Source organism: Podarcis pityusensis (assembly GCF_964106645.2).
Source record: "Podarcis pityusensis genome assembly, chromosome: 8".
In the NCBI taxonomy this organism is placed as follows: domain Eukaryota; kingdom Metazoa; phylum Chordata; class Lepidosauria; order Squamata; family Lacertidae; genus Podarcis; species Podarcis pityusensis.
Genome location: NC_138033.1, coordinates 84,855,853 through 84,883,410, shown reverse-complemented (window position 1 = coordinate 84,883,410; position 27,558 = coordinate 84,855,853). Strand labels below are relative to the sequence as shown.

Sequence of the window (27,558 nt, the reverse complement as noted above, 5' to 3'; positions counted from 1 at the left end):
ATCTCACTTGCTTATTCTTTGATGGAATAAGTATAATTCATCTCTTGTTAACGGCCCAGGTAGAATGTAGATGTCCAGACAAACCAGTGTAGCAGATATATGCCTTGTTCATAGTTGAATGTGAAACTCATAACCAGTTTAAACTTGCTGCAGAGGTAAGGATGGGAGCAAATCTTACAAGATCACTTTCTTTTAATAATTAAACTGGTGCAGCATCAAACTGGAATAATTTCAAAATCTGATACGTTATTCATAGCTTAGTGGGTTACATTGCCAGGGGTGGGAGAGGGGGGTTGACTACAGGACTAACAGCAGATTCCAAGCATTGATTTATAGGTAAATAAGAAATGCCCGAACTGACAGAGCAGTTTTTTCCTGTTCAGCAAAATAGAGTGAGATTGTTGGCTCCTCGTAAATGGGTAGTTTCTTCTGGTTTTCAGTGTACAACTAAAATTTGGGACCTGACTTGCTGTGAAATTGTCCACCCTAGTAGAGCACACAGTGTTCATTTCTGACCATTTGGTTTGACTAAGTGTAGAGACTGGTGCTCTGTTTAACATCTGCAGTGAAATAAATATTTCTACTGTTGACATTAATTTGTTTGAGCAATTTTTATCCTGCCCTTCAGCTCAAGTGCTCTCATAGCAACTATCATATCCAAAGGATCTCTCTCCACCGTGCCTCTTAACCCCAGTATGAGCTATGGGGCCAACTAAAACATTTTTGTTGCATGTGGTCATCCTTTACCTTCTCTCTGTTCCTTTCTCTCACCCCCCTTTTAAATTTTTCCTGCATTCTATCATTCTGCTGTGTTCTTTATCGTCTTCCAGAAAGCTTAACCCATACCTTAAACAAGTACAAAAGGAAGTCAAGTGTGGCACCTGAACCAATCTGGTTTAGGCTGGGCTGCAATCGAGTTTCTGGTCTCAACCCACCAGCTGAACCCTCATGTTTCACAGCCAGGTGTTGCCACCAGGAGTGAAACAAGCACCTGCTCTTCCTTCTGCTGGGTAGCTTCCAGTTTCTTGCTGATATCAAACTAAGGAGGCCAATATAATTCTTTTGACTTCGAGGTTATACAAACACAACCCTTCTTACCCCCCCCCCCCATTTTTATCTGAATTCTGAAGTATTGACTTGCAGTAGTCATGGCTGAACACAGCTGAATTTGTGAATTCTAACTGGGCTCTCTCAGAAGAGGGACAGCAGGAAATAATTATTAGCGCAAATATCTAGCCTTACAGAAGTGACCCATTGGAAAACTTACAAAGGAAAATATATTTGAAATACAGTGGTACCTCGGGTTACATATGCTTCAGATTACATACACTTCAGGTTACAGACTCCACTAACCCAGAAATATTACCTCGGGTTAAGAACTTTGCTTCAGGATGAGAACAGAAATCGTGCTCCGGAGGCACGGCAGCAGCAGGAGGCCCCATTAGCTAAAGTGGTGCTTCAGGTTAAGAACGGACCTCCGGAACGAATTAAGTACTTAACCCGAGGTACCACTGTATAGGATGTGTCAACTATGTGAAATAGCTGCTAGGAGGTTGGGCACTGATTCTTGTAATTTTGTAATATATTATTGTACTTTAGGTGACAAATTATATTTGCTTCCAAACAATAAGGTAGAGAGCTTTGACCTGCCAAAAGTTAGTGATTCTTCTTTCCATCTGCCCCTTTTAGGTGGCTCTCTAGATGAGCTAATAACAGTTCTTCTTGGGAACTTATTTTCAACCCTGTCATCACAGAATTTACATAGAGAACATTTCCTCCTATGGACTATGATCTTATTTATGAGCTGAATGAGTAAATTTATTTAACTGTAACATTTTACTTCCTTTCTTCTTTTCAACTCATGCAAATGAGGAAGTGGTCTTGGGAGTTTGCTGTGTATGATTAGTTGGTAAAAATATGTGATTAGCAGCACACCTTAAAATTAGTGTAGTGCTTGTACACTTGGAAGGAGCAAGGGCTAAGGTAGGGTTGCCATATGTCCAAAGTTTCACAGACATAGCTAGAATTTGGCCATCGGAAACAGTGTCTGAGTAGAAAGCGCTGAAATGTCAGGGAAACTCTGGACGTATGGCAACCCATGTTGGAAGTGTAGATGTTGGCGAATTTCCTTAAAAATAGCTTAAAAGCGTCTTTCTTTTTTTGAGATTGGGCAAAATGAAAAAAGCCATGCATCAGAATGATTTGTAATATCCAGCCAAAAATTATGAAACCAATAGTACGATAGGGGCTTCAAACTGGTTTTGAACAATATATCAATATATCGCCTAGCCATGAACAATACACCTGTGGAATGTGCTTCTTTCCCCCTGGGTCAACCAGTGTTGGCTTGCCTTAGTAACTAAGAAATCCCACAGCTTTTTGGGTGTCTCCAACGCTTGTGGTATAAGGCTGGCACTTCTTCAGGCATGGTGCGAATGTGGGGTGTGTGTGTGTCTTTCTCTGATTCCATGCTCTCACCAGAGCCAAAGATATGCTTGCTGGTAGATCACAGGTCAACATTTGTCCCTAGATGAGGGACCATAAGCTGCTAGGAAGAGGAAGAGGAAAGGGATGAGGGTATCTGGTGAACTGAAAGCACACCATGGTAACAGGCTGCTAATGCTATGTGGGGCAGATCTTTGGCTACAGCTAAATGAGCAGCGTTTGCCAACATGGTCTTGCTGACCCACCGCAAGCACCCTGTTCACATGCTTCTGGCTTATGTGAGTAATATGAATACTGAAGCAGCCTTGAATGATGGCTGGACTGAGCCAGGGAGCCAGTGAAGTGTTGAGCAACAAAGCGGGCCCTTTTCCTGAGGCAAGAGTGACTGCTGCTAAAAGCAGACAGTCTTGTCCAGGGGTCAGCAAACTTTTTCAGCAGGGGGCCAGTCCACTGTCCCTCAAACCTTGTGGGGGGCCCGGACTATCTATCTATCTATCTATCTATCTATCTATCTAAAATGAACGAATTCCTATGCCCCACAAATAACCCAGAGATGCATTTTAAAAGGACACATTGTACTCATGTAAAAACATGCTGATTCCCAGACCGTCTGTGGGCCGGATTGAGAAGGCGGTTGGGGCAGATCTGGCCCCCGGGCCTTAGTTTGTCTACCCATGGTCTTGTCAGTGGTGGCCCCCTGTCATTGTGATGCATTCCCAAAAGAGATCCGCTCCCTTGGTCATTCTAGGAGGGGTTTTTTTTGGCCAGCTGTGCACCTTTTTGAGAGGTAAGGGTTAGAATCGGAAAGAAATGTGAACGGTTGCTGCTGGGGGTGGTCACTGTAAGGCAGGGGTCAGCAACCTTTTTCAGCCATGGGCTGGTCCACCGTCCCTCAGGCCATGTGGTGGGCCAGACTATATTTTGGGGGGGAAAATAGAATGAATTCCTATGCCCCACAAATAACCCAGAGATGCATTTTAAATAAAAGCACACATTCTACTCATGTAAAAACACCAGGCAGGCCCCACAAATAACCCAGAGATGCATTTTAAATACAAGGACACATTGAGAAGGTGACTGGGCCGCATCCGGCCCACGGGCCTTAGGTTGCCTACCCCGATGTAAGGATTAGCCTTAGGCAAGAATGAGAATTTTGAGACTCAGTCTAGTTGTGAGGACAGCAGAGCTCTCTGTTTAAACCCAGATGTCCTCCAGTCCAGTTACGTAGAAAGGGGCAGGGAGTAGCGAGGTCTTTCCCCATTGCTTACATCCCTCCAGTTCATGCATTTTTCTTGCATCTGACTTTCAATATTGGAGCATGTCTAAGGAGAAGAGCACCTGGCGGGATAGACAGACTTTCAGCAAGATCAATTGTGCCAGTTCCAAAAGTTAATCAGTCTCTTCTTTGTTTTTTCTTAGTTATATTGGGGTGGGGAGGGTTCCAAAGCTCTTCTCTTGAGTTGGAATGCTTTACTGCAGTGAAGTGTTCGTAATTTCTAACTTTGTTGGCTATAATGAAATTGAACACTTCCTTGTAGCCACTGGGAGTTGACAACCTGTCTGAAATCTTGATAAACTGGAATATCATGACTGAAGTTCCCCACCCGGCTTCTTTCCCTGTTTCTTGTGCCTTGCCCACTTTATGGCAGTGCCCTTTCACAGAGGGAGTTCATGCATGGAGATTATAAGGAATATCCTTATAAATCTCAAATGCAGTACTTATTGAGCATGCAAGTCATTATTGTGACAAGGCAACTCTTTGGTGTGCGTGAGAGGTAGGAGCACATTATTGACTTTCCACGTGCTATTTTCTGAGACTTCCCAGGAATTGTGGGATCCATGGATTTGTTATTGCTTGGGATTGACCCATTGGGTTTACTCTGATTTGAACTAGCACTGAATATATCCCACAGTGTCTAAAAAGTAAAAGTCCCAGAATGTGGGGTGTATTTTTTCTCATGCAGATGGTAGCAGAGATGAGGCCTAAATCTGGAGCTACTGAGATAATTCAAAAAACCCATAAGAGCTTGCTAGATTTTCTAGGACCAACTCTAAGAATGGGTGTTTTTTGTTTTTTGTTGGAAGGAAGGCTGTAATGGAGGGTTCCATTCTGCAAACTCAAAATTCTTTACCCTAAGTCCTTGCACTCCATTCTAGAGTTTGCAGAGTGGAGCCACTTCATTGCACTCATCTACAATATGTTTTATACTTTTTAATGGTTTTTTAATTTAATTTATTATTTTATTTATATCCCATCCTTCCTTCAAAAAACCCTATCTTAATGGATCCTTCTCTCGTCCCTGGAGTTGCTTTTAGATTCTCTCTGCTTTACTTACAATTTTAATTGTGTATATGTACATTTTAAAAAAATATATAATACTGCTTGGGAGAAATGTAGCAAAAAAAAAGTGTGGTGCTTTTTCTTCTTGTGGCTTGTAATGTTTTATAAAAATGAGTTTATTTACAACACTTTGGGGGCTGTGCTAATAGAAATCCTACACAAGCGCTGTTTCAGTTCATAGTTGTGGTTACAAAGTGAAATGCAGTATTGCATGTACAGTGGTACCTCGGGTTAAGTACTTAATTCGTTCCGGAGGTCCGTTCTTAATCTGAAACTGTTCTTAACCTGAAGCACCACTTTACCTAATGGGGCCTCCCGCTGCCGCCGCGCTGCCAGAGCATGATTTCTGTTCTCAACCTGAAGCAAAGTTCTTAACCTGAAGCACTATTTCTGTGTTAGCGGAGTCTGTAACCTGAAGCGTATGTAACCTGAAGCGTAACCCGAGGTACAACTGTATATAGTCTTTGTTTTAATTTCTAATCAATCCTGCAGGCATCTTTGCTTACCTGAACTACCACGTTCCCCGGACAAGACGGGAGATCCTGGAGACCCTCATCAAAGGGCTTCAGCGACTGGAGTACAGAGGATATGACTCTGCTGGTAAGCTGCTCACCCTGTCCTTGGATTCCTTATCTTTCAAACTTTTTTTCTGTGGATATGGTTTTAAAAGGATGTGGTTGCCAGTAAAGTCATGGTCTGCAGTGTGTAAGAAGCAAGGCTTGATGTGACTTATTCCACCTTTCAGTTCACATGCAACAAGTTTACATGTTTAGTTGTATATCTTGGACATAAACCGTTATGTGCACAGGTATTTGGATGAAATTAAAATCTCATTAGGCTTTTTGAGATGTCTTTTCCCAATGAAAGAAATCTCCTTTTCCTTACAGAAGATGTATTGTTTGACAAGAGTCTAATGGCTAACATAACTGACCCTGTGCAGTTGGAATGCTTGGATATTCTTCAGTGTCCCAGCAATGCAGCCCAATGGCTAAAAGGGAACACCTAGGCAATGTTATGTTTCTAAATCTTGCACGGGCTTTTCTTGTAATTATGTACAGCCATAATGTTCTGAAACCCTGCAATTTTATTCTAGCCTGTAGAAAAATGATTGTGGAAGTTAGGTTAATGATCCTGGATAGCAGAACAATTAATATTTCAAGCCAAATGAGGTGTGTGTGATTCACCTTAAGCTTTCTGTGTATTAGGAGTTGGAATTGATGGAGGCAATGATAAAGACTGGGAGGCCAATGCTGGCAAAATTGCACTCATCAAAAAGAAGGGGAAAGTGAAGGCTTTGGATGAAGAAGTGAACAGTAAGTCCAGTCCTACATAATCCACCTTTTCTTTTTGGTGGTCTTTGTTCCTGATTTCAGTACCATTCAGCAACCATCTTTCAATGTATTGTTAGGTACAAACTGAAAACACTTCCCACCACATGCTGTGCCCATTGGTACAGTGGTGCCTCGCAAGACGAAATTAATCCGTTCCGCGAGTCTCTTCGTCTTGTGGTTTTTTCGTCTTGCGAAGCACGGCTATTAGCGGCTTAGCGGCTATTAACGGCTTAGCGGCTTAGCGGCTATTAACGGCTTAGCGGCTTTAAGAAAAAGGAAACAAACTCGCAAGAACTCGCAAGACGTTTCGTCTTGCGAAGCAAGCCCATAGGGAAATTCGTCTTGCGGAACGACTCAAAAAAAGGAAAACTCTTTCGTCTAGCGAGTTTTTCGTCTTGTGAGGCATTCGTCTTGCGGGGCACCACTGTATACTAAATGATAAACTATATATTCATTTCTATAATGCAGTTCTCAGATAAATCAAATTTTCTAATCCTCCCTGTAAGTCTGCCTTGCCTGTTGAGAGCAAATATAGAGATATTGCGTGATCTCTTGTTGGGTCATTCTTTGGCCAATTAGACTCAAACATCTCAGTCACCTTTGGAACACAGACCCTTTCTCTCTCTCTCTCTCTGGTTATAGTAGAGGCAGCATGAATAGGGAGAATGGTAGTGGAGAGTATTCTTGAAGAAAAAGTGTTCACAAGATAGCGGAATTCACATACTCTGCATTGTCTTGCCCATCTCTTTCCAGAGTGGACAGCTGAGACTTCATTTCTTGTCTGTTACTGATAAACTAGTGTCATATAAACTGATAACAGCAGATAGCCAGACCACCTTTGCCTAGTGAGAAACTACTGAAGTTCCCAACCGTGGATTTATTCACACACATTGCCAAACCATGGTTTAATGCTGCTTGAGTGGCCTCATGCGTGTTCCCCTCCCTCCCGCACATTATGTCAGGCACAGGTGGACTCCGGCCCTCCAGATGTTTAGGACTACAATTCCCATCATCCCTGATCACTGGTCCTGTTAGCTAGGGATGATGGGAGTTGTAGTCCCAAAAATCTGGAGGGCCAGAGTTTGCCTATGCCTGCATTATGTGCTCCAATGCAAGTTGCTTCCTCTTTAGCACAAACCAGAATTTGCTGTTAAACTAGCCAACTATGGTTTGGGCTTGCCCTCCAAACTGGGACCACCAACCAAACCATGTTTGGAAGCTGGTTTGCAGTCCTGCGTTGGAGGGCACATACAAATCATAGTTCAGCTGTTAGGGAATTTGCAGTAAAGGCAAAAGTAAAGAATTAAAATGAAATGTGTGAGTAGAATGCTTGTTCATATTGCAGCCAATGATTTAGTTTATACAGCAGTCATGTATTTCTGTTGCTGCTGGTCTTAGGAATTGTTTAAATCAAATGTTGATGCTCTAAGCATGGTAAATTGATACAGCCACAAAATAAGATGGTCTTTTATTAACTTTCTATGTACTAGAAAAATGCAAGTATTAAATTGGTATGATCTCTGGGTGGGAAAACTGTAAACAATGGAGAAGCAAACGTCTCATGTTTTGCGTTCCGTTCAATGCCCTCTATTCAGGAAACAACAGTGTGTGCTAATATTGTGGATAATACTTTGTTTTAAACTATGGCTGTTTTCAGAGAGGCATGGTGGAGGACCTCTGCATTGTGGACTTACTTTTATCTTAGATGTTGCTGACTGAGTTGGCTGGCTTTAGTCAGAACTTAGGTCGGGGTGGTTGACGTTTTTTGTCCCAAGCCACATTCCCTTCTGGACATCCTTCCAGGGGAACACATGCCAATGGTGGGCAGGGCCAGAAGAAAAAGTTGGTAGAGTAATGAATCTAAACATTGCCTTTGTTCATGAGGCTGGTTTCTACAATCACTCATGCCCCTCTCTGTCTGCCATCCAGATCAGCAAGAGGTGTGGTTAGAGCTCAGATACACATTTCAGCCAGGCAAAAACACTCCAGCAGGGTGCAGAGTATGGCTGGTAATTGGGGGGGGGGGTGGCCTGGGGAGAGTCCTGAGGGCCAGATGGAGAGGTCTAAAGGGCCCCATTTGACCTTTAGCCCAGAGTTTCCCCACCTATAATTTATGTGTTGGTGGAAGTGGACCACTTAACACATGCAAAAGACCTGTAAATGTTAGAAAAGAGCTCACATTCATGAGTAGCCTGAAAGCCTTGGCCTACTTCGTAAAGCCTCACTGAAGCCAGTGGGTGATGTCAGCTGAAACCTTTCCCTCCATTCAATAAGAGTAGGAGATCCTCTTAGGAATGAACTTTTCCCCACTTTACATAGAACAACAGGATATGGACCTGGACATTGAGTTTGATGTGCATCTTGGAATTGCCCATACCAGATGGGCCACCCACGGCGAGCCCAATCCTGTCAACAGCCACCCACAGCGATCGGATAAAAACAATGGTAAGACATTGCCGTTACGTTTTGGTGGGTGTGAGGGATGAGGTGACGCTTGGACTTTTGTCCTAGCTTCTGATGGCTGTTCAGAGTTGATAAAGTGTTGGGCAGGCAATCTTCCTGGACAGCTGTGTCCATCTTCTTGAACAAAGTACCAGGTAGCAAGACATGTAAGAAGTAAATCTTAGTGGTCTTAGCTTTTATTTCCAGGTGGGAGGAGGCAGATAGTTAGACCGGAGAGCCCCAACAAACCAAAAATCATCTACATTGGGAAACAGAATTTAGTTCTTTTATGGATTAAAGACTGTTTCAAGTTAAAAACAAGGCTGGTCTCAACTCCTTTTAAATATGCAGAATGTTCACAGATAATGATTTTAAAATTGCTTTTTAAAAAGTGAGTTGTAGATTACAGAATAAATAATATATTACCTTATAGAGATTTTCAGAAAAGGTTAAATTTGAGTACTCACTAATTATATTGTTTCTAGATTAAAAAACTGTGATCTGAGGCACTGTAATGACTGTTATAAAGCCCTGCTGTTAGTATTGCACTAAGGTTAAAATACTACCAAAGTTGCAAGCATGGGTTATAATTCCCATTAATCTGTTGTAAGGGTTCATTTAATCTGTTAAGTGTCTTAATTCTAAAGGCTCCTCGGGGCTGAAATTGAGCTGCCGGCTGCCTTGTACTTTGTTGATACATCCTGTTTAGCATAGGCAACTGGCATTCCTGGTGTAGTTAGTACAGAAAACAATTTTGGGTAATGGCCCACATGGAAGATGGCCTACATTCTCTCTTACATTAGGAAATTGAACTGTAAATGGGTCTGGGATAAAGTAAATTAATCCTGCAGTTGGATGCAGCAGGTGGCATTAAACTACTCTAAGTTAAGCAGCCCAGCAGGGATTGTACTTTCTTTATTAAATTCGACCATCCATCTATCATGTGCTTGTGCTTGGCTTGGCTTTGGGAATCCTTGTTTCTGTTTCAGGCTTTTGCCTTTGAGCAAGGTGCTTGGCACCTCTCTTTTCTTCTCCTCTTGGGATGCTTCCCTATTTTTGCGGGCTCTTTTATGATCATAGCTCCTAAAGTGTTTTCTCCCCCTGTGTTTCAGAATTTATTGTTATCCACAATGGCATTATTACAAACTACAAAGACCTGAAGAAATTTTTGGTAAGTGAAGCTCCTTGTGCTGTGCTGTGAGTTTAAACAAAGTGGGAAGTCTGAATCTGCTTGTGTTTGTATCGTAGGAGAGAATCACTTGGGCCTGGTAGTTTTGTTCCCAAATTATGCCAGCATTCTTTGGATGCTGAGAAGGGAGACACTTTAGAAGCCTTTAAAGTATCTGTTACATGAGCTGGTGCTATAACTTTAAGGAGTGGTTAGATTGCATGTTCCACTGGGCTGATAGGTATCTTCTGTGTCACCCTGTGAAGTGCCTTAGGGATGCAGGAAGGCACCTTATCTCAATTCAGGTTGTTGCTTCATCTCATGCTGTACTGTCTGCACCAGGCTTCCCCAAACTGATGCCCTCCAGTAGTTTTGGACTATAACCATAACTATAACTCTCAACAGCCCCAGCCAGAAATGGTAGCAGGGTCTTCCCTTTCCTGCCTGCAGATTGCATTTGGGACCTTCTGCAGTCAAAGCATGCACTCTTGTCACTGACTTTATGGGCCTTCTCTCATGAACATTAGTGGCATTATATAATAATATTACAATCTTACCAAAGCTGGATAATTTTATCTTGCTTCTAATTTCTTTCAGGCTTAAGTGTGTAATGTGATTGTGTGTCTATTAGGTTAATGGTACTGTATTGACTTCAGAGGAAGTAGTAGAATTAAGAAATCTAAAGAGCAGATGAATATACTTCCAGGAATAGTCTTCAAGGTGCCGCAAGACTTTTTGTGGTGCTTGCAGCCACAGACAACACAGCAACCCCCTCTGGAATTTTTCTTTGCAAAAAGAGGTCGTGGGGTTATTAATTGTTTACGGTCATATGTGGCTCCAGATATATTATCAGCTGCTCTAGAGTGCTATTGCCACTCTTCACCTCCCTAACCAACAAAAATTGAATCCCGACCCATTCTGGCCTTTGAGAACTTTGCCATTGGGTTCCATACTAGCTTGGTTGCATTGTGTGGTTAGCATCTGCTCTGCTTTCTGTAGGCGCGCAGCAGTGAGCTGGAACCATGCCCATCAAGACATGGTTCTTTTGCTTCTGCATTCCTTTATCTATTCTATTTGATTCTTTCTCTGAGCAGGAGAACTTGAAATTAATGAATGAAAGTAGAGCAGTTGTAAGAAACAGGAGCAGCCTGTGCAATATTTTTAGAATATGGTTGCTATGATACAAAAATAGTGCGTAGTAGATATTCCGTTGTCCATGTGCCATGTTCCATATTTCCATTGTTTTGACTAACACAAGTCATACTTCTTAAATGTTTTTTCAGGAAAGCAAAGGTTATGAATTTGAGTCCGAGACTGATACTGAGACAATTGCTAAACTTGTCAAGTACATGTATGACAACCGTGAAAGTGACGATATCAGCTACACCACATTGGTAGAAAGGGTCATCCAACAGCTGGTAATTCTACATTTTTTCGTAAAACATTTATCACCCATAGGAGGCAATATACAATTCTTATGTTTTGCCAGACCTTTTAATATGTTTCATGGTGAGGTTTCAGGAATTGCTTAGTCCATTGCTGGTATAGAGCAATCTGCTTTCTCTTACAGCTGCTTTAGTCAGCAATGTAAGACATTCCTGCATTGCAGGGGGTTGGACTAGATGACCCTCTGGGTCTCTTCCAACTCTACAATTCTATGATAAGCCAAGAGCAAATGAAAGAGCCAAGATCCTGTTTGCAACAGTAATGTTAATTCATAGCTTTTACCAAACTAAATGTAAGATAATTGACTAATTTAGAGAATATCCTGTGATACTCAGACTAGGGATAATGATGATGAGGAGGATAATAATAATACTACCAATACCTCTCAGCAGCTTTTGTTATAGTCAGTCACAGTGTCGAAATCCTGTTCATCCAGATTGGTCTTGGGAGTCTTTTCTTGTGGAACAATTAAGGTTGTGTTGAAGGCGTTCTGCTTTATCCTATGGCCATTGACTTATACGGTGCCACAAGAGCCTAACCTGCCCCCTCCACATGCTTTTTAATGTCTGCATGAAACTTCCAGGAGAAACACATAAGGACACAAGAAAAGCAGATTCTAATCAGTTATCTGGAGATTTGGCTCGAGGTGTTGCCAGCTGTGACACACAGCTCCTCTTGTTTCCAACTTCTCATCCCTCTTGAAATCCTGAAGGTGGTCCTGGGTGGGTGAGGGCAAACAATCTGAGATTATATCCAGATAAAACAGAGCTGGGTAGGGAGATTGCCTGCTCCCAAGCTTGATGGGCTGCGGGTCCGGAATGGGGCTACTTTGTCCCTGAAGAACCAAGCGCATTCTCCTGGACATTGATGCTAACTGGGAAAGCCAAGAAAATAGTGGTGGCACAAAGTGCATTTTACCAGCTTGGACTGTCTCCCCAGCAAGAGAGGTTGGCTCTTGCCAGTCACGTTCAGACTGGACTACTGCAGTGCACTGTACCTGGGGCTGCCTTTTAAAGGTGGGTTCGAAATTTTTGACAGTGCAGAATGCAGTGTCCTAAATTTTGGGGGGAACTGGGTGGTAGGGACATGAGATAGTCCTACTGTATCAGCTGACCTGGTTACTAGTGCATTTATAATGCTGATTCTGACTTTTAAAGGCTTAAAGTGTTTTGTGTCCGAGATATTTGAAGGGTTGCCTTCACTTATGCCAAGCTCCTGGTGCTCTGAGGTCAGCAGCGGGGCTCCTTTTAATTTGCTGTCTCCAAAAGCAGTGGAAGCCAGAGGGGCAGCTCCACAGCTTTGGAATTAACCACTTGTTCATGGCTTCCCTAAAAGGTTGGTCTGCTTCTGCTGTTGGCTTTGATGATACTTTGGTAATTTTAGGTTGTTTCCCTGGTCTCTCAGTATACTGTTTCTGAGACTTTTAAGCTGCAATGTATTGTAAGCTGCCTTGAAAGAGTTTTCTCCCAAAGGCTGCATATTAATATTTTAATTAAAACATTTAAATGATGTTAACTGAAAAAGTAAAGTGTTTGTTTGTTTGTTTGTTTTTCCACAAGGAAGGTGCATTTGCCCTTGTCTTCAAGAGTGTTCACTATCCTGGTCAAGCAGTTGGAACCAGGTAAATACCGTCCCAGTAGTATGCTCTGTGTTTCCCTAGGTCAGTTTCATTATTTTTGCACCCACACCTTCTTTTTGATAGGCTATCATAGATTTTAGCCAATTTTGAATTGGAGGAAATTCTATTTGCCATATCTATTATGCAACCTTAGGGTATAATATTCCCTGTTTTTCATGTTACCTGCTGATGCAAAAATATTCTCTTAGAAAAATAACCCCATTCTTTAATGTTGTTTCCTGCTATCCATGAAGTACCACAAACAGTTCAAAATTAGCAAAACAATTAACATCTTGACTGCAATTACTGTTTGGATTTTCCAGCTGAATCTGGGTAGTTAAAGTCATGTTTGCACTCATATCAGTTCTATAGCTTACTCCAAAAAATTGTGAGAATTGTAGTTTGTGAAGGGTCTGGAAACCTCTTTTGAAAATCCTTTGCTTGCCTCACCCAGACCTGTAGTTCCCTTGGTTCCATTAGGTGAAAGAGGGACTTTCAAGGCAGTGATCTTGTTTGCACTTAACTGATCTCAGTGGTACTGACTTTTGAGTAAGCATGTCAGGGATCATCTGATATGTGTAAGACAGACAAGTCCTCAGATGGTAATCAGTTTGGTTTTTTAAAGATTTTCTATCAGTTTGGTTCTTTTAAGATTTTGCTTGGTCTGCACATCATTGCAGTCTCAAAATTCAGGGCTCTTGAGAGTTTGTCCCACAGATTGTGAACTATAAATTCAGTTTGTCTGGGATGCTTTTAACTGCATTCTGTCTTGGCTTAAAAGCTGCCCAACTCTGAACTATATAGATCTTGAGTTAGTGCTGTTTGCCATCTGCAGGCTATAATTGAGATCAGATTAGTGAGGTTTCCCCCCCTTTTTTTTTTGTTCTGTGCAATTTTGAAGCTTGGATCTGTGTCCTGGTCTGACACAAACGCCCCACCCCAGGCCCATAACCCTGCCCCCTCCTCACAGGGTGCTTTGCTTGAACTTGCTATCTCCAGGCCAAACTTTCTTCCCCTTGGTTATATCCTTCAACTTGGCTGTGCTGACACTTAGCTAAGCTGCAAATGTGATCAGGCCCTCCAAAGGGAAGAATCGACGCAGATACCCGTGTTTATTGGCCATGACAGCTGGATATCTTGTTTTCAGGAGAGGAAGCCCCCTGCTCATTGGAGTGCGGAGTGAGCACAAGCTTTCTACTGACCACATTCCAATACTGTACAGAACAGGTAAATATCACAGCTCGAAGAATTTCTCAACTCATTTTCGTCTTCTTTTTTAATGCAAGTGTGGCAGAAGTGAGAAGTTTGGTATTATCTGCTAAATTAAAACAAAATAAAAAAATTCCTTCCAGTAGCACCTTAGAGACCAACTAAGTTTGTTATTGGTATGAGCTTTTGTGTGCATGCACACTTCTTCAGATATGCTAAATTAATACCTTATTAATATGGAGATGAGATGCTATGGGAGCCTTCTAAAAAGCAAACCCTATTGGGTACAGGGTCTGATTTAAGGTACTGGTTTTGACCTTTAAAGTCCTTCATAGCCTAAGACCCTCATACCTATGGAACCGCCTCTCCCGGTATGCCCCACGGAGAGCCTCAAGGTCCATAAATAGCAGCACCCTAGTGGTCCCGGGCCCTAAGGAAGTCAGATTAGCTTCAACCATAGCCAGGGCCTTTTCAACCCTGGCTCCGGCCTGGTGGAACGCTTTGTCTCATGAGACCAGGGCCCTGCAGGATCTGATTTCTTTCTGCAGGGCCTGTAAGACAGAGTTGTTCCGCCTGGCCTTTGGCTTGGAGCCAATTTGATTCCCTCCCCCTCTTTCTTCTTTCTTTTTCCTTTCTTCTCCTGTGATGAGGCTGCATTTTAATATTTTAATGTTTCAATATTTTAATGTTGTATTTTAATCTTGTTTTTAAGTTGTATTCATTCAACTTGTTTTTATTATTGCTTGTTAGCCGCCCTGAGCCCGGCCTTGGCTCTTGGCCTCTTCTTCCCCAACTCTCACAAACCCTGTTCTGTTCCTAGGGATTTCTGGGCAGAGGGAAGGAATGATTGTTAAATCATTCCACCCTTAGATACACAGTGAGCAGCTTGGTTGTAAGCTACTCCCCTCATTTTGCATAATATCACTATATACCTTGTGCACGTGGCACCTTAGCTTTCTGGTATGAAGACTGACCAGTATCTTCAGCTCGTCTTGTCCCCCAGCAGAACATCCTTGTTGCTTTAGGAATGTACCGTATTTTTTGCACCATAACACTCACTTTTTTCCTCCTAGAAAGTAAGGGGAAATGTCTGTGCGTGTTATGGAGGAAATGCCTACAGGTGGCATGCCTACGGATTTTCCTCCTCTAAAAACTACGTGCGTGTTATGGTCGGGTGCGTGTTATAGAGCGAAAAATACGGTATTCGTTCCCTTTAACTGGAGGGCAACTAATGCTACAGTCCTATTGGCTTGCCTGAGAATTCCAGTATCTCCACAGCAAGGTTTATTGGTGCCTTCTTTATTTATTTTATTTGAATCTCAACTTTCAGCAAGCAACCCAGGATAGGTGACTGGCTGAACACTGTCTAGCAAAGTTTGTGACTCGGCAAGGGTTTGTAGCTGGGTATCCTCCCACTGTTCTGCTCCAAGTATCTCCATGCTGATGCTTCACCTTTCCATGCAACTTGTCATTTAGTCATGTTATGAAGGTTTATTGGAAGTATCTATCCCAGGTGCAAATGCTAATTCATGTATTCAAGTGGGACAATGGGTACAGGAGCCCTCTTCTGCTGCTGCAAAACAGCTTCATCTCAGCCCCATGGGACTGAAATTCACAGGACTTAACACAGCTCAAAAAGCGCCGTGTGAACTGCACTTCCAAGCCAAAAGTCTGCCTTCTGCTTGTCTCTAATTTTTATTTTAAATTGACATTGCTGAAGTTTCTCTTGTTGTCAATGACACACTGAAGTTATTTTTTTCATATTGCACTTTCAGCCACACAACCTATGGATCATTCTATTGATGGAATATCCATAAAAATGGAGAAAGGTGTCTGAGACATAATTCTTCATTCGATGAGGAGTCCTGAAAATGAATTAAGACAATCACTTTCTCTTTAATATGTAGCTGATTCCTTTCCATTTGAGAGGAGGGACCAGCTTCACAGGGTATAGTCTGCTACTATGTTCATTTGAGCAGAACTTTTCATTCTTTAGCCTGCTTTTCTGGGTGCAGAAGTGCATACAGAAACAGTGTTCTTGGCTTTTGATTGTCAAGATGTGTAACCTTGTTTGTTCAATGGAAAGTGGTGGCAACATATTAAAGAGATGGAATTGGGGGCGGGAGATTCTGCATGCGAGAATCCTAATGGGGCTTTCCCACTTAACCAAAAGGTCCTCTGATCCCTCTCTCGCCTTCTCTGGTTTCTCTGCCTTCTGCTGATTTTGTTAATTTGAAACCAACATCCGGATTTGAGGATGTCTGCCTTAACTGGAACTGGCCTTTTTCTTTTTTAAGTCAGTATCAACATGAGAGCCATGTTTTAATACTAAAATTTAGAATACATTTAACATTGGTGCTATCAAGTACTGATCTGAATACTAACAGTTTGCCAGTGGGTAGATAATCACAGTAAAAATGGGGGCAATGCCAGGAAAAATATATAAGCAAATCCAAATGTATCTTTGCCTTTAAGGAAGAGCTGCTTGTTCTGTGATTCACTGCTGCTTTAAATCATTTGTGTGCAAATGTTCTTCGCAGAACATGCCCATATTTTCAATAGCTCTGACTGTCAGGTGTCTTAAGGCTTCAATCCATCTTGTGTCCTATGAGAGCCAGTTCCACAGTTCCATAGATTTTACTAGACAGTACAGTGGTACCTCGGGTTAATTACTTAATTTGTTCCGGAGGTCCGTCCTTAACCTGAAACTGTTCTTAACCTGAAGCACCACTTTAGCTAGCGGGGCCTCCTGCTGCCGCTGCGCCACCAAAGCACGATTTCTGTTCTCATCCTGAAGCAAAGTTCTTAACCTGAAGCACTATTTCTGGGTTAGCGGAGTCTGTAACCTGAAGCGTATGTAACCTGAAGCGTATGTAACCTGAGGTACTACTGTACATGCTAAAACTATGGAGCTCGCTCCCACAGGATGCAGGGATGACCACCAGTTTTGATGACTTTAAAAGAGGATTAGACAAATTCATGGAGGAGAGGGCTATCAATGGCTGCCAGCCACGAAGGCTATCCTCTGCCTCCACAGTTGGTCCTTGGTATTTCTGACAATTGTGAGAGTCATCCTGAATCAATACGTTTTCAGGTACAACATGCTTGACTCTATTTTTTTAAAAAAATAATATTTATTATTTTTCCAAAAACACTAAAAAAAGAAGAAAAAAAGAAAAAGAAAAACAATACAATACAACACATCAAATTAACAAAACAAGACTAAAACAATAAAATAAATCAACCAATTTCATTATCCCATCTTTCATTCACTTATTTCCACGACCTCCTCACACCTCCCTTTTTTTATTCCACTTCTGTTAATTATTTCAGCAATTCCTTTCCATCTTCCTCTGTTTTCTATCCTATAATTATCTTAACTCATTCTAACCTTATTTTTTTCCTTTAATACTCTATTAACCTATCTGTACTTAATTCCTTATAATATTTCTACTAAAGCCATATAACTTCATTTCAACATTTTTCTAACATTCATTAATTTTACAATATTTCTGTAGATAGTCTTTAAACTTTTTCCAATCTTCTTCCACCAACTCCTCTCCCTGGTCTCGGATTCTGCCAGTCATTTCCGCCAGTTCCATGTAGTCCATCAACTTCATCTGCCATTCTCAACATGCTTGACTCTAGAGCAGCCTGTTCAAAATACATTCTTCACTGCCCCACTCCAAGTTCTCCTAATGCAAACTACTCAGCCAGCTCAGTTGTCTTCAGAAAAGCTATTCCGGCTCTGAGGTTTTGAGGGCAGCAGCCCAACACCTGTATTAGCTGCCTGTCCAGGGCCCACCTTGAATTAAAGTTTAAGAACACCTGATTGTCATCTGTTTTTTTAAATTGACAAACACAGAACTAATTCCAAAAGGCTTGGATGTTGTGCATGCGGAATTGCTTAGAAATTGGCTAGTTTAAATCATGTTCTTAAGAAAAGCTAGACTGTCATTTTTACATGACAGTCCCCACTCCACACCAAAAGGCATTCAAATGTTTCACATCCTTCATCCTTAGTCAAAGCTGAGAGCCAGTGTGGTGTAGTGGCGAGAGTGTCTGACTCACTCAGCCGAGAAGCTCACTGGATGACCTTGGACCAGTCACTGCCTCCTAGCCTAACAGGGTTGTTGGGATAAAATGGTGATGCAGAGGAGAAGTCCGCCGGCCTCCCTGAGCTCTGTGGAGGAAAAGTAGGATATAAATGGAAGAAGTACATAAATAAAATAAAATTGCACAAGGCAGACTCCCTGGGAAAGCCTCCTGCACAGCTCCTGTTGAAATGAAAAGGCAGTGGCATTGGTCTTGCCCACTTCCTTTCAGTGGTGCTTCTGCAGGAAATATTCCCGTGGACTATGCCAGCAACCTTTAAGAAAGTGAAGCTTCATGTTGGTACTGTGACTTGGTGACTTGGGGTGAATTTTATCAATGGAATGAGGTGCCTTCGTTTGCTGTCAGTTGCTTTGTGCGCTCTTAATGGCAGCTAACTGAGCTCTCTTGCCTCTGCAGGCAAAGACAAGAAGGGGAGTTGCAGCCTTTCCCGGGTGGACAGCACCACCTGCCTCTTTCCTGTCGAGGAGAAAGCGGTGGAGTACTACTTTGCATCGGATGCGAGGTCTGTGGCCCCCGTGGAGTCAGCCAAAGTTGCCTTGTCCTTGGCTTCCCACAGCATGCACCAAGGAGGAGCTTGACTGCTAGGCTAATGCAGTCAGTGACAGGCCACCTCTCTTGGATGAAGGACCAGAGGGGAGAAGAGATAGTGACTGGCATTTGTGTGTCGCTTTCAAGTAGCATGTGTGTTATATGTGGCATAAAATGTTTCCTGACTCAACCTGTTTTGTAGACACCTTCAGCACCTAGTGTACTTCCAGTGGAACGGGAAATGGGTGTGAATCTAACAGACTAGGTACTCTTGGTGTTGGAGCCTCTAAGGCAGGCTTCCTCAACCTCGGCTCTCCAGATGTTTTTGGCCTACAACTCCCATGATCCCTAGCTAGCAGGACCAATGGTCAGGGATGATGGGAATTGTAGTTTCAAAACATCTGGAGGGCTGAGGTTGAGGAAGCCTCCTACTCTGAGCCTTCTGATTATTCTAGAGCCAGCAGGGTATAGCTGATAGTCTGGGACCAGCTTGTTGATATTTTAAATTGCTATCCTGCCTTTTCTGCCAAAGGTGCCCAGTAGGGCTCATGGCTTCACAGTTGTGTGGGTGTTTGAAGCTTTCCAAGTGGCCTCAGATCAATTGCTATATCTCTGCCTAACATGTGGTGAGGAACCATATATGTTGGTGTCAGCTCCCTAGAGGGAGAGAAGGATGGCAGTTAACTTTCCTGCCCTAATAGCATCGCTGTGGACCGCAGCAGATGTTTGGAATATTTGCAAAAATAAATAAAATTATTTATTAGCAAACCTGAATAGCTTCCTACTCCTTAGCAGTTCTGAGATCAGTTCTCCTGCAGTGTTTCAGCTCCCTTTTACCCACTCACCTACTGTTTAATTTACTAAGCTTATCAGGCAGCCTATTTGGTCCTGTTGAAAGAGGAAAGTGAAACTACCAAATGTCTAAGCTGCTTGGGGTGTATTCTGTCCCCAACAACTTCTCAAAATAGGGTAAAGAACACCATAGCATTTTGTGTGTGTCATAAATTTCATTTTTATGCTATTATACCTCTTCAAAGGGACGCGGCTGGCACTGTGGTCTAAACCACTGAGCCTAGGGCTTGCCATTCAGAATGTCGGCAGTTCGAATCCCCACGATGGGGTGAGCTCCCGTTGCTCGGTTCCAGCTCCTGCCCACCTAGCAGTTCGAAAGCATGTCAAAGTGCAAGTAGATAAATAGGTACCGCTCCGGCGGGAAGGTAAATGGCATTTCCGTGCGCTGCTCTGGTTCGCCAGAAGCGGCTTTGTCATGCTGGCCACATGACCCGGAAGCTGTAAAGCGAAATGAGCACCACAACCCCAGAGTCATCCGCGACTGGACCTAACGGTCAGGGGTCCCTTGACATTTACCTTTTACCTCTTCAAAAGCAAAGGAATATTTGGGTGTGTAGTTTAATTACAGTTCTAGTCAGCCCAACTAAGTTCTACTCAAAGCAAAAGTATTAAAACTAATGAAGCTCAGTCATGTGCTTTAACTTCAGTAGGTCAACTATGCGCAAAACTAGCATTGGATAAAAACCATGTTTTATGCAGGGTCTTCTGTTTTTGGGTACGAAACAACCCACAAAACGATTTCAGGGGTCTGTCGGAGCCCAGGCGAACATTTTACCCTAAGGGTTAATTCTGCTCCAATTCGACTTTCTTGATACAGGAGTTAACACACTCAGTGTACAAACCTGCTACACTGATTTCTTATTTGCAATGTTCATCGGGGAGGGGGCACCTTTCATGCTATTTGGGTAGATTAGACCCACTCCTTCTCTGAGCACAACATTTAGGCATCTTTTCTCTTTTCTTTTCAAGAGCTTACTGATAGATAGTCCAATGAGGAATTTAAATTAACATGGGGGGGGGGGGTCGCGTCCAATTAGACCATGTTTTTGGAATGCACAGCCAATTAAATCTATTTTCTTATGTTAAACAGGAATGATTTTGTGATCAGTCATGATCTTTGTTTCTAGCTGGTCTTAAAAGGGCCTGTAAAAAAAATGGAAGAGGGTTAAATAAATGCAATAAAATTTGCATAAGAGCTGAAAAGTAGGTTACAGTAAAATGATAAAGTAAGGATATTAAAAATGATCCAGTTAATATGGTAAGTTCCAGACCCTTCATAGTTTTTTGGAGGGGAGGCTGTAGTTGTATTCCAATTCAGCATTGTATTATTTATCATTATTATTAGTTGTAGTAGTATTTCAAAGTTTATATAAAAATACAATAGGATCAGTCAGCTCAACTCTTATCTCAAGACTGGTATATCTACTCTTGCAAACACTCTGGTTCTAATATGGTTTCATTACTGGATAACTGGAGTCCAATTGTTTTATAATGTGCCTATTCAGTGAATCTTACAAGTTATTTGCCCTTAAGCATGAGAGTCCAGATTCTCCTCCTTCTAGTTTCCATAGATGGAAGTTGAACCATTCTCTACTCTTTTACAGTGCAGTTATTGAGCACACCAACAGAGTGATTTTTCTGGAGGATGATGATGTGGCAGCTGTTGTGGACGGCCGTCTCTCCATCCATCGAGTCAAGCGCACAGCGGCTGATCATCCTAGCCGTGCTGTCCAGACCCTACAAATGGAGCTCCAGCAAATCATGAAGGGTATGTCTATGTTGATAGTCAGGGCTTCCCAGTTTCAGGTGTGTGTGTTGTTTGTGAAGATCCTTTCTGGAGGTTCGCGGGAACACAGGCTACCCACCTGAAGGCTTACATTTTTTAAAAAAAATGGCACAAAATGGGAAATAGACAGGGAGGGAAGAGGGAAATCAGAATCAAAACTCAGGTAGTAATTTCTAAACAATTGTTCCAGGTGGCACGGTCCAAGAGCAGGACTCCATTGGCTCTGCTGCTTGAGTCGTAGTTTATGTATCATAACTGAATTGGCTGCGTTTTATTCTTTTCTTTACATTTCCCAGGCAATGTTGTTTAGCCCATGTTCACTGTACTAAAATATTTATATATAAGAAGTTGCAATAATAATAAAACACCACGTTCTGAAATAACTAACAAGAAAATATAAAGAATTTCTGCATCAGCAAAAAGGACAAAATTATATTAGCATGGCTACTAGTACTATTAGGATACATTCTAGTAAGCAGGACATTTTTCAGCCAGAGCTCACCAGAACTCAGTTCTGACACCTCTCAGGTGGTCACCATTGCCATCAACAGGTAGCTTTGTTAACAGAATAAACATTGCAGTGTTGTTTCCATCCAGTCTACATTTTGCTGCTGTTTTGTTTTTTTTAAAGGTAACTTCAGTTCATTCATGCAAAAGGAAATCTTTGAACAACCAGAATCCGTTGTCAACACCATGAGAGGAAGAGTCAACTTTGATGACTACACCGGTAACTAAGTCAAAAGCATGTCAATGGTGTTTTGGTTTTTGAGGCGCTTTTGCTTAATAAAGTACTGCTGATTAAGGGGAGAGGGGACACAACAGGATGTTCTGTATACGGAGAAATTCTCTGCCCCTTTTGCCTTACATAATGTAAGGATGATTCATAGAATTGTAGAGTTGGAAGGGACCCCAAGGGTCATCTAGTCCAACCCCCTGCAATGCAGGGATCACAACTGAAGAATCCCTGACAGATTGCCAGCCCAACCTCTTCTCAAATACCTTCCATGAAGGAGAGTCCTCTACCTTCTGAGATACTTGGTTCCACCATCAAATAGCTGAGATAGAAGTTCTTCCACACTATTCCACCTCTGCTTTCTGTTGATTGCATTTTGACCACTTTGCTGCTGAGCAAGTTTCCCTTCTCCTCTGGGATGCTTAGTGGAACTGGGGAGTTATGCTGCCACACTTGGTACTTGCCTTCTTCCTGCTTAGGAAAGTGTCTAAGGAGATGACATTTGCTTGACCCTACTGTGTACTGTGTACTGTGGGTGGCGCTGTGGTCTAAATCACAGAGCCTAGGGCTTGACAATCAGAAGGTCGGTGGTTCGAATCCCCGCAACGGGGTGAGCTCCCATTGCTTGGTCCCTGCTCCTGCCAACCTAGCAGTTTGAAAGCACGTCAAGTGCAAATAGATAAATAGGTACTGCTCCAGCGGGAAGGTAAACTGCGTTTCCGTGCATTGCTCTGGTTCGCCAGAAGCGGCTGGCCACATGACCCAGAAGCTGTCTGTGGACAAACACCGGCTCCCTCAGCCAGTAAAGTGAGATGAGCGCCGCAACCCCAGAGTCGTCCGTGACTGGACCTAATGGTCAGGGGTACCTTTACCTTTACTGTGCACTGTAGATGATGAGAGGAGGGGAAACTCTGACATTCCTCTAAATGAACAATATAATTCCTGAAGTCTTAGTTGAAATGTCTCTTATGTTTTTCCTTGAGTAGTAGTAGTAGTAGTAGTAGCAGCAGCAGTAGTAGTAGTAGTAGTAGTAGTTGTTATTATCATGTTAAATACCAAAACCTTTGTGTCTACATTTATAATAGTGAATCTTGGGGGTTTGAAAGATCACATCAAGGAGATCCAAAGGTGTCGACGTCTCATCCTAATTGCTTGTGGAACAAGCTACCATGCTGGAGTTGCAGTAAGTGGCTGACTTTGGGTTTTCCTTTTGAGTAGCATCTCAAACACATTGAACAAATTAGTAGTGCTGTGATCCTACGATGATGTCTGTGAAGCTATGGAAAGTGGATGCTGATAGGTGAATGCGGCTCTTTTATGGCTCCTTGTAACTGTGACCCGTCCTTGTAGCATCATTTCATTGGTCTGTTTGGTTCTGCAGATGGGAGGCATATCTCACTGAAATTACCTACTGGGTCATTAATTCTTAACTGGAGCATGGAAAGACATACTCAGTAGAACACGTAGGTGACAACTCCTAGAGACTGAGGTCCCTTCCCCCTTCCCGAATAAAATATTGGAGGGGGCCGGCCCCCTGCAAAGTTGATGGGTATTCAAATGGTGTGCGTGTGCCGCGTCATGAAATTGATTGTGCCCCCCCCCCAATATTTTATTCAAGTTGGTACCCCTGGTTGAACATTTGGCATGTTGGGAGTCTTACCAGAATTGGAAACTCACTCCAGTTCTGATGTAATAAATCACATTTTCTTTGAGGCCTGTATAGTTTATTTTGCCTATGAGAATATGTTTTAATGATGCCGACCTTGGACCCGCTTTTTGTTTCTTGCACTGAAACTGAAGAGCCAAAATGACACCTCTTGTCCCTGCACACTTTCTCTCTCTTTAAAAGATGGAGAGTGGGAGCAGGAAGTGTTCCCTCCAGAATCTGCTGCACTGCTTCATGGGCTGAGGAGTACGTGACTTCCCCCCTTTTTCTTTTCTTTTCTTTACCAGACACGTCAAGTTCTGGAAGAGTTGACTGAATTGCCTGTCATGGTAGAACTTGCCAGTGACTTTTTGGACAGGAACACTCCAGTCTTCAGAGATGATGTCTGCTTCTTCATCAGCCAGTCAGGTACGGACGGGTCTTTGGCCTGGGAGCAGTGCTGGGCAGGTGGCAGGCCAAACTGAGACCAGTAGGTGGCTACCTTTGGCTAGGCTCATGACCTTTGACCTGGCATGCTACCGAGGAGGGAGGTTTAGAATCCTGTAGAGCCAGGAGCCACCAAGTCCAGTCAGGATTCTCCCGGCTGGAGCTCTTAGCACATGGTACTTCTTGGCCATTGCTCATACAAACAATGTGTGTTTCTGTTTGTTTGTTTGTTTGTTTGTTTGTTTGTGTTTTTAGAAGTAATGAGTTCGGCATGCTTAGAACCAGACATGTGCAAGTTATCCGGGGCAAAATGTAAGAGTTTCAAAACAAAGGACAAACCCTGTGTGAATGTAGTGAAATGCAGCCTGAATTTCATGCCTAAAGCTGAGTTTCAAATATAAGCTAAAAATTAAATCATGTGGATACATATTTATTAATTATGTGTTTGTGATATTTATCTCTATCTCCCCCCTTTTCCTCAGTCCGGGACTCAAAGTGTGTCTTACACAAATTAAAATGACACAAATAAAATGCAAAAAATGAAAATGGTTAAAAAGTAATTAAACTAATAGAACTAAAACAATATTATTATTTTTTTTAAAAATCAGGTGTATAGCTACACATTACTGAAGGACCCTTTCTACTTTACCAGAATAGTAGTTTTGACTATTTATACCAGGGGTCAGCAAACTTTTTCAGCAGGGAGCCGGTCCACTGTCCCTCAGACCTTGAGGGAGGCCGGACTATATTTTTTTTTTGGGGGGGGTGGGATAAACTAATTTCTATGCCCCACAAATAACCCAGAGATGCATTTTAAATAAAACGACACATTCTACTCATGTAAAAACACACTGATTCCTGGTCTGTCCGCGGGCCGGATTTAGAAGGCGATTGGACCAGATTCGGCCCCCGGGCCTTAGTTTGCCTACCCATGATTTATACTATAATATAGTATAAGTAAAAAGGGGCTAAATAGCCAAAACTGTTTTTTATAATCACTTCCAGCACCGCTGCTGCATTGAAAATGAAATGTTACTGTTCAGATGAAATGGCTGAAGCCTGGGCACTTTGGTTTGCCAAAAAAAACCTTGTTCTGTGGAATAAAAGCTACAAACCAATTGTAGAATCTTCTGCCCTCCTGGACACATGAGTCGTATTGGGTAGTCACAAACAGGGTCCTTGCAGGGTTTCCCATCCCTCTGGGGCAGCCTTCACCGACCAGTGCCCTCCAGATGTTGTTGGACTGCAACTCCCATCAGCCCCAGCCAACACAGCTGATGGGAGTTGTAGTCCAACAACATCTGGAGGCTTCTTTACCGCACAGTGATTTCTTCCTTGGCCAGGGGAACTGCTAGAATATATTTTGAGCGTAGAAGGCGCCTCTTAGAATGCTCCCTGCTGACCATAGTGATAGTAGCCGGCCAAAGGAACGGTAGGCATTGGCAGTCAGCAGGCTGGGGATTTGACACCCTCTGCTGGTGATTTGCAGGCATGCTCGTAATCTTCTTTGCCATGCACTTGGTATTCCTGTTGTTTCAGCATTTTCAGTGTAATAATATAATGAATTCTCTAAATTCATAAGAAGTAGTTAGTACTTTGAGTTGTTTTATGAAAAACAGCTGTAATTATGTCCTGTAGTTTAACTCCATACACATAACACACACAGCCATCTAGACAGATCAGTCTAGATTTGCTTGAGTGCCAGTGGAATATATGAATGGTTCATTGGTAGGGAGATTTCTTTCCAGAATGTATTGCTAAAAGGATTTGGAATCCTGTAGATATTTGCCCAGGTTACCTACTTTACTCTTGCCCTTTGCATCATTCCAAAAACAGTGTGCAATTTTGGTATTGCTTAAAATGAACAATACCCCCTCAGTTTGCCTTCTTAACATTTGGCTGCTATTCTCATTACAATATCTTGTCCGGTTTATTTAGATATTTTATATCTTGCCTTTCTGCATCTGGGTATACTCCAGGCAGCTCACATAAGGGAACAAGAACAAATCATAAAATCCAGATCAGCAATAATATGTTTTCCCTAGCTAGTATTGTGTTGTAATGCAGCTGTCTTCTGTTCATGATGCTGAGCAAAGAAGTGGAAGAACTAGATTCTTCAGAGAGCATTGCTGCTTTGCTTAGGTCTGTGGTTTCTCATCTGTGGTGCCTATCTGCAGCAGCAAAAAAAAAGTTAATGCATTTCTAGGCTGCATCAACAGAGGTTGAGTGTCCAAATCAAGGGAAGTTATAACAACACACTATTCTGCCTGGATCATAGCTGTCAACATTTTTTAAGGGAAATTCCCTTATTCCGAATAGGATTCCTCGCAAGAAAAGGGAAAAGTTTGACAGCTATGGCCTGGATCATACCCAGCCTGGAGTCCTGTGTCTAGTTCTGGACACCACAGTTTAAGAAGGATATTGAAAGCTGGAAGGTGTGCAGAGGAGGATGACCAAAATGATAAGGGTCTGGAAACCAAGCCTAATGAGGAACAATTGAGGGAATTAGGTATGTTTAGCGTAGAGACGCTAAACATATAAGGGATACGGGTGGCGCTGTGGGTAAAACCTCAGCGCCTAGGACTTGCCGATCGCATGGTCGGCGGTTCGAATCCCCGCGGCGGGGTGCGCTCCCGTCATCCGGTCCCAACGCCGGCCAACCTAGCAGTTCGAAAGCACCCCCGGGTGCAAGTAGATAAATAGGGACCGCTTACCAGCGGGAAGGTGAACGGCGTTCCGTGTGCTGCGCTGGCTCGCCAGATGCAGCTTGTCACACTGGCCACGTGACCCGGAAGTGTCTTCGGACAGCGCTGGCTCCCGGCCTCTAGAGTGAGATGAGCGCACAACCCTAGAGTCTGGCAAGACTGGCCCGAACGGGCAGGGGTACCTTTACCTTTACCTAGCATAGAGAAGGCTGAGAGGTGATAGGATAGCCACCTTCAAATATCTGAAGGACTGTCACATAGAAGGTGGAGCAAGCTTGGTTTCTGTTGCTCCAGAGGGTAGGATCTGAAGCAGTGAATTAAAATGAGACGAAATGAGATTCTGATTAAACATCAGGAATGACTTTTTGATGGCAAGAACTGTTGGACAGTGGAACAGTCTCCCCTGGAAGGTGTTGGACTCTCCTACATTAGGGGTTTTTAAGCAGAGGTCAGATGACCATTACTCAGGGATTTTTTTAGCTGTGATTCCTGCATTGCAGGGGGTTGGGCTAGAATGATTCTATGGCCTCCAGGTTGAGCATTTCCTGACTCTGATGGTGTCTGTCTCTCTGCAGGTGAGACAGCAGACACCCTGATGGCCCTACGCTACTGCAAGGAGAGAGGAGCCCTGACTGTAGGAATCACAAATACTGTGGGGAGCTCCATATCTCGCGAGACAGACTGCGGGGTTCACATCAATGCTGGGCCAGAGATTGGGGTTGCCAGCACAAAGGTAAGGGTTCCTT

The 27,558-nt window shown here is 42.8% G+C and overlaps 2 protein-coding genes across 7 annotated transcripts in view; one reads left to right on the top strand and one right to left on the bottom strand.

Annotated features, from left to right (window-relative positions):
• Positions 1–27,558, bottom strand: part of ANTXR1 (ANTXR cell adhesion molecule 1) — a 261,071-nt gene that overhangs the window by 87,957 nt on the left and 145,556 nt on the right. The window contains exons 19-20 of one of the 3 annotated variants that reach the window (XR_013989666.1): positions 26,478–27,006; positions 24,981–26,385 (exon numbers count right to left, since the gene is read on the bottom strand). The exons of the other annotated variants lie outside the window; for them this stretch is intronic. The gene's annotated coding sequence lies outside the window, so the exon portion shown is untranslated. Of the gene's footprint in view, positions 1–24,980; positions 26,386–26,477; positions 27,007–27,558 lie in introns of those variants that run through there. 3 annotated transcript variants of the gene reach the window in all.
• Positions 1–27,558, top strand: part of GFPT1 (glutamine--fructose-6-phosphate transaminase 1) — a 42,875-nt gene that overhangs the window by 3,704 nt on the left and 11,613 nt on the right. Inside the window, exons 2-16 of one of the 4 annotated variants that reach the window (XM_081017386.1) lie at positions 5,279–5,386; positions 5,992–6,099; positions 8,437–8,562; positions 9,672–9,730; positions 11,011–11,145; positions 12,733–12,794; positions 13,939–14,018; positions 15,776–15,829; positions 18,513–18,618; positions 21,101–21,264; positions 21,914–22,009; positions 23,101–23,198; positions 23,969–24,089; positions 24,363–24,419; positions 27,388–27,545. In XM_081017386.1, the coding sequence (XP_080873512.1) occupies positions 5,279–5,386; positions 5,992–6,099; positions 8,437–8,562; positions 9,672–9,730; positions 11,011–11,145; positions 12,733–12,794; positions 13,939–14,018; positions 15,776–15,829; positions 18,513–18,618; positions 21,101–21,264; positions 21,914–22,009; positions 23,101–23,198; positions 23,969–24,089; positions 24,363–24,419; positions 27,388–27,545 (1,532 nt within the window). The remainder of the gene's footprint in view (positions 1–5,278; positions 5,387–5,991; positions 6,100–8,436; positions 8,563–9,671; positions 9,731–11,010; positions 11,146–12,732; positions 12,795–13,938; positions 14,019–15,775; positions 15,830–18,512; positions 18,619–21,100; positions 21,265–21,913; positions 22,010–23,100; positions 23,199–23,968; positions 24,090–24,362; positions 24,420–27,387; positions 27,546–27,558) is intronic. The other 3 variants (XM_081017383.1, XM_081017384.1, XM_081017385.1) reach the window with 3 other exon arrangements.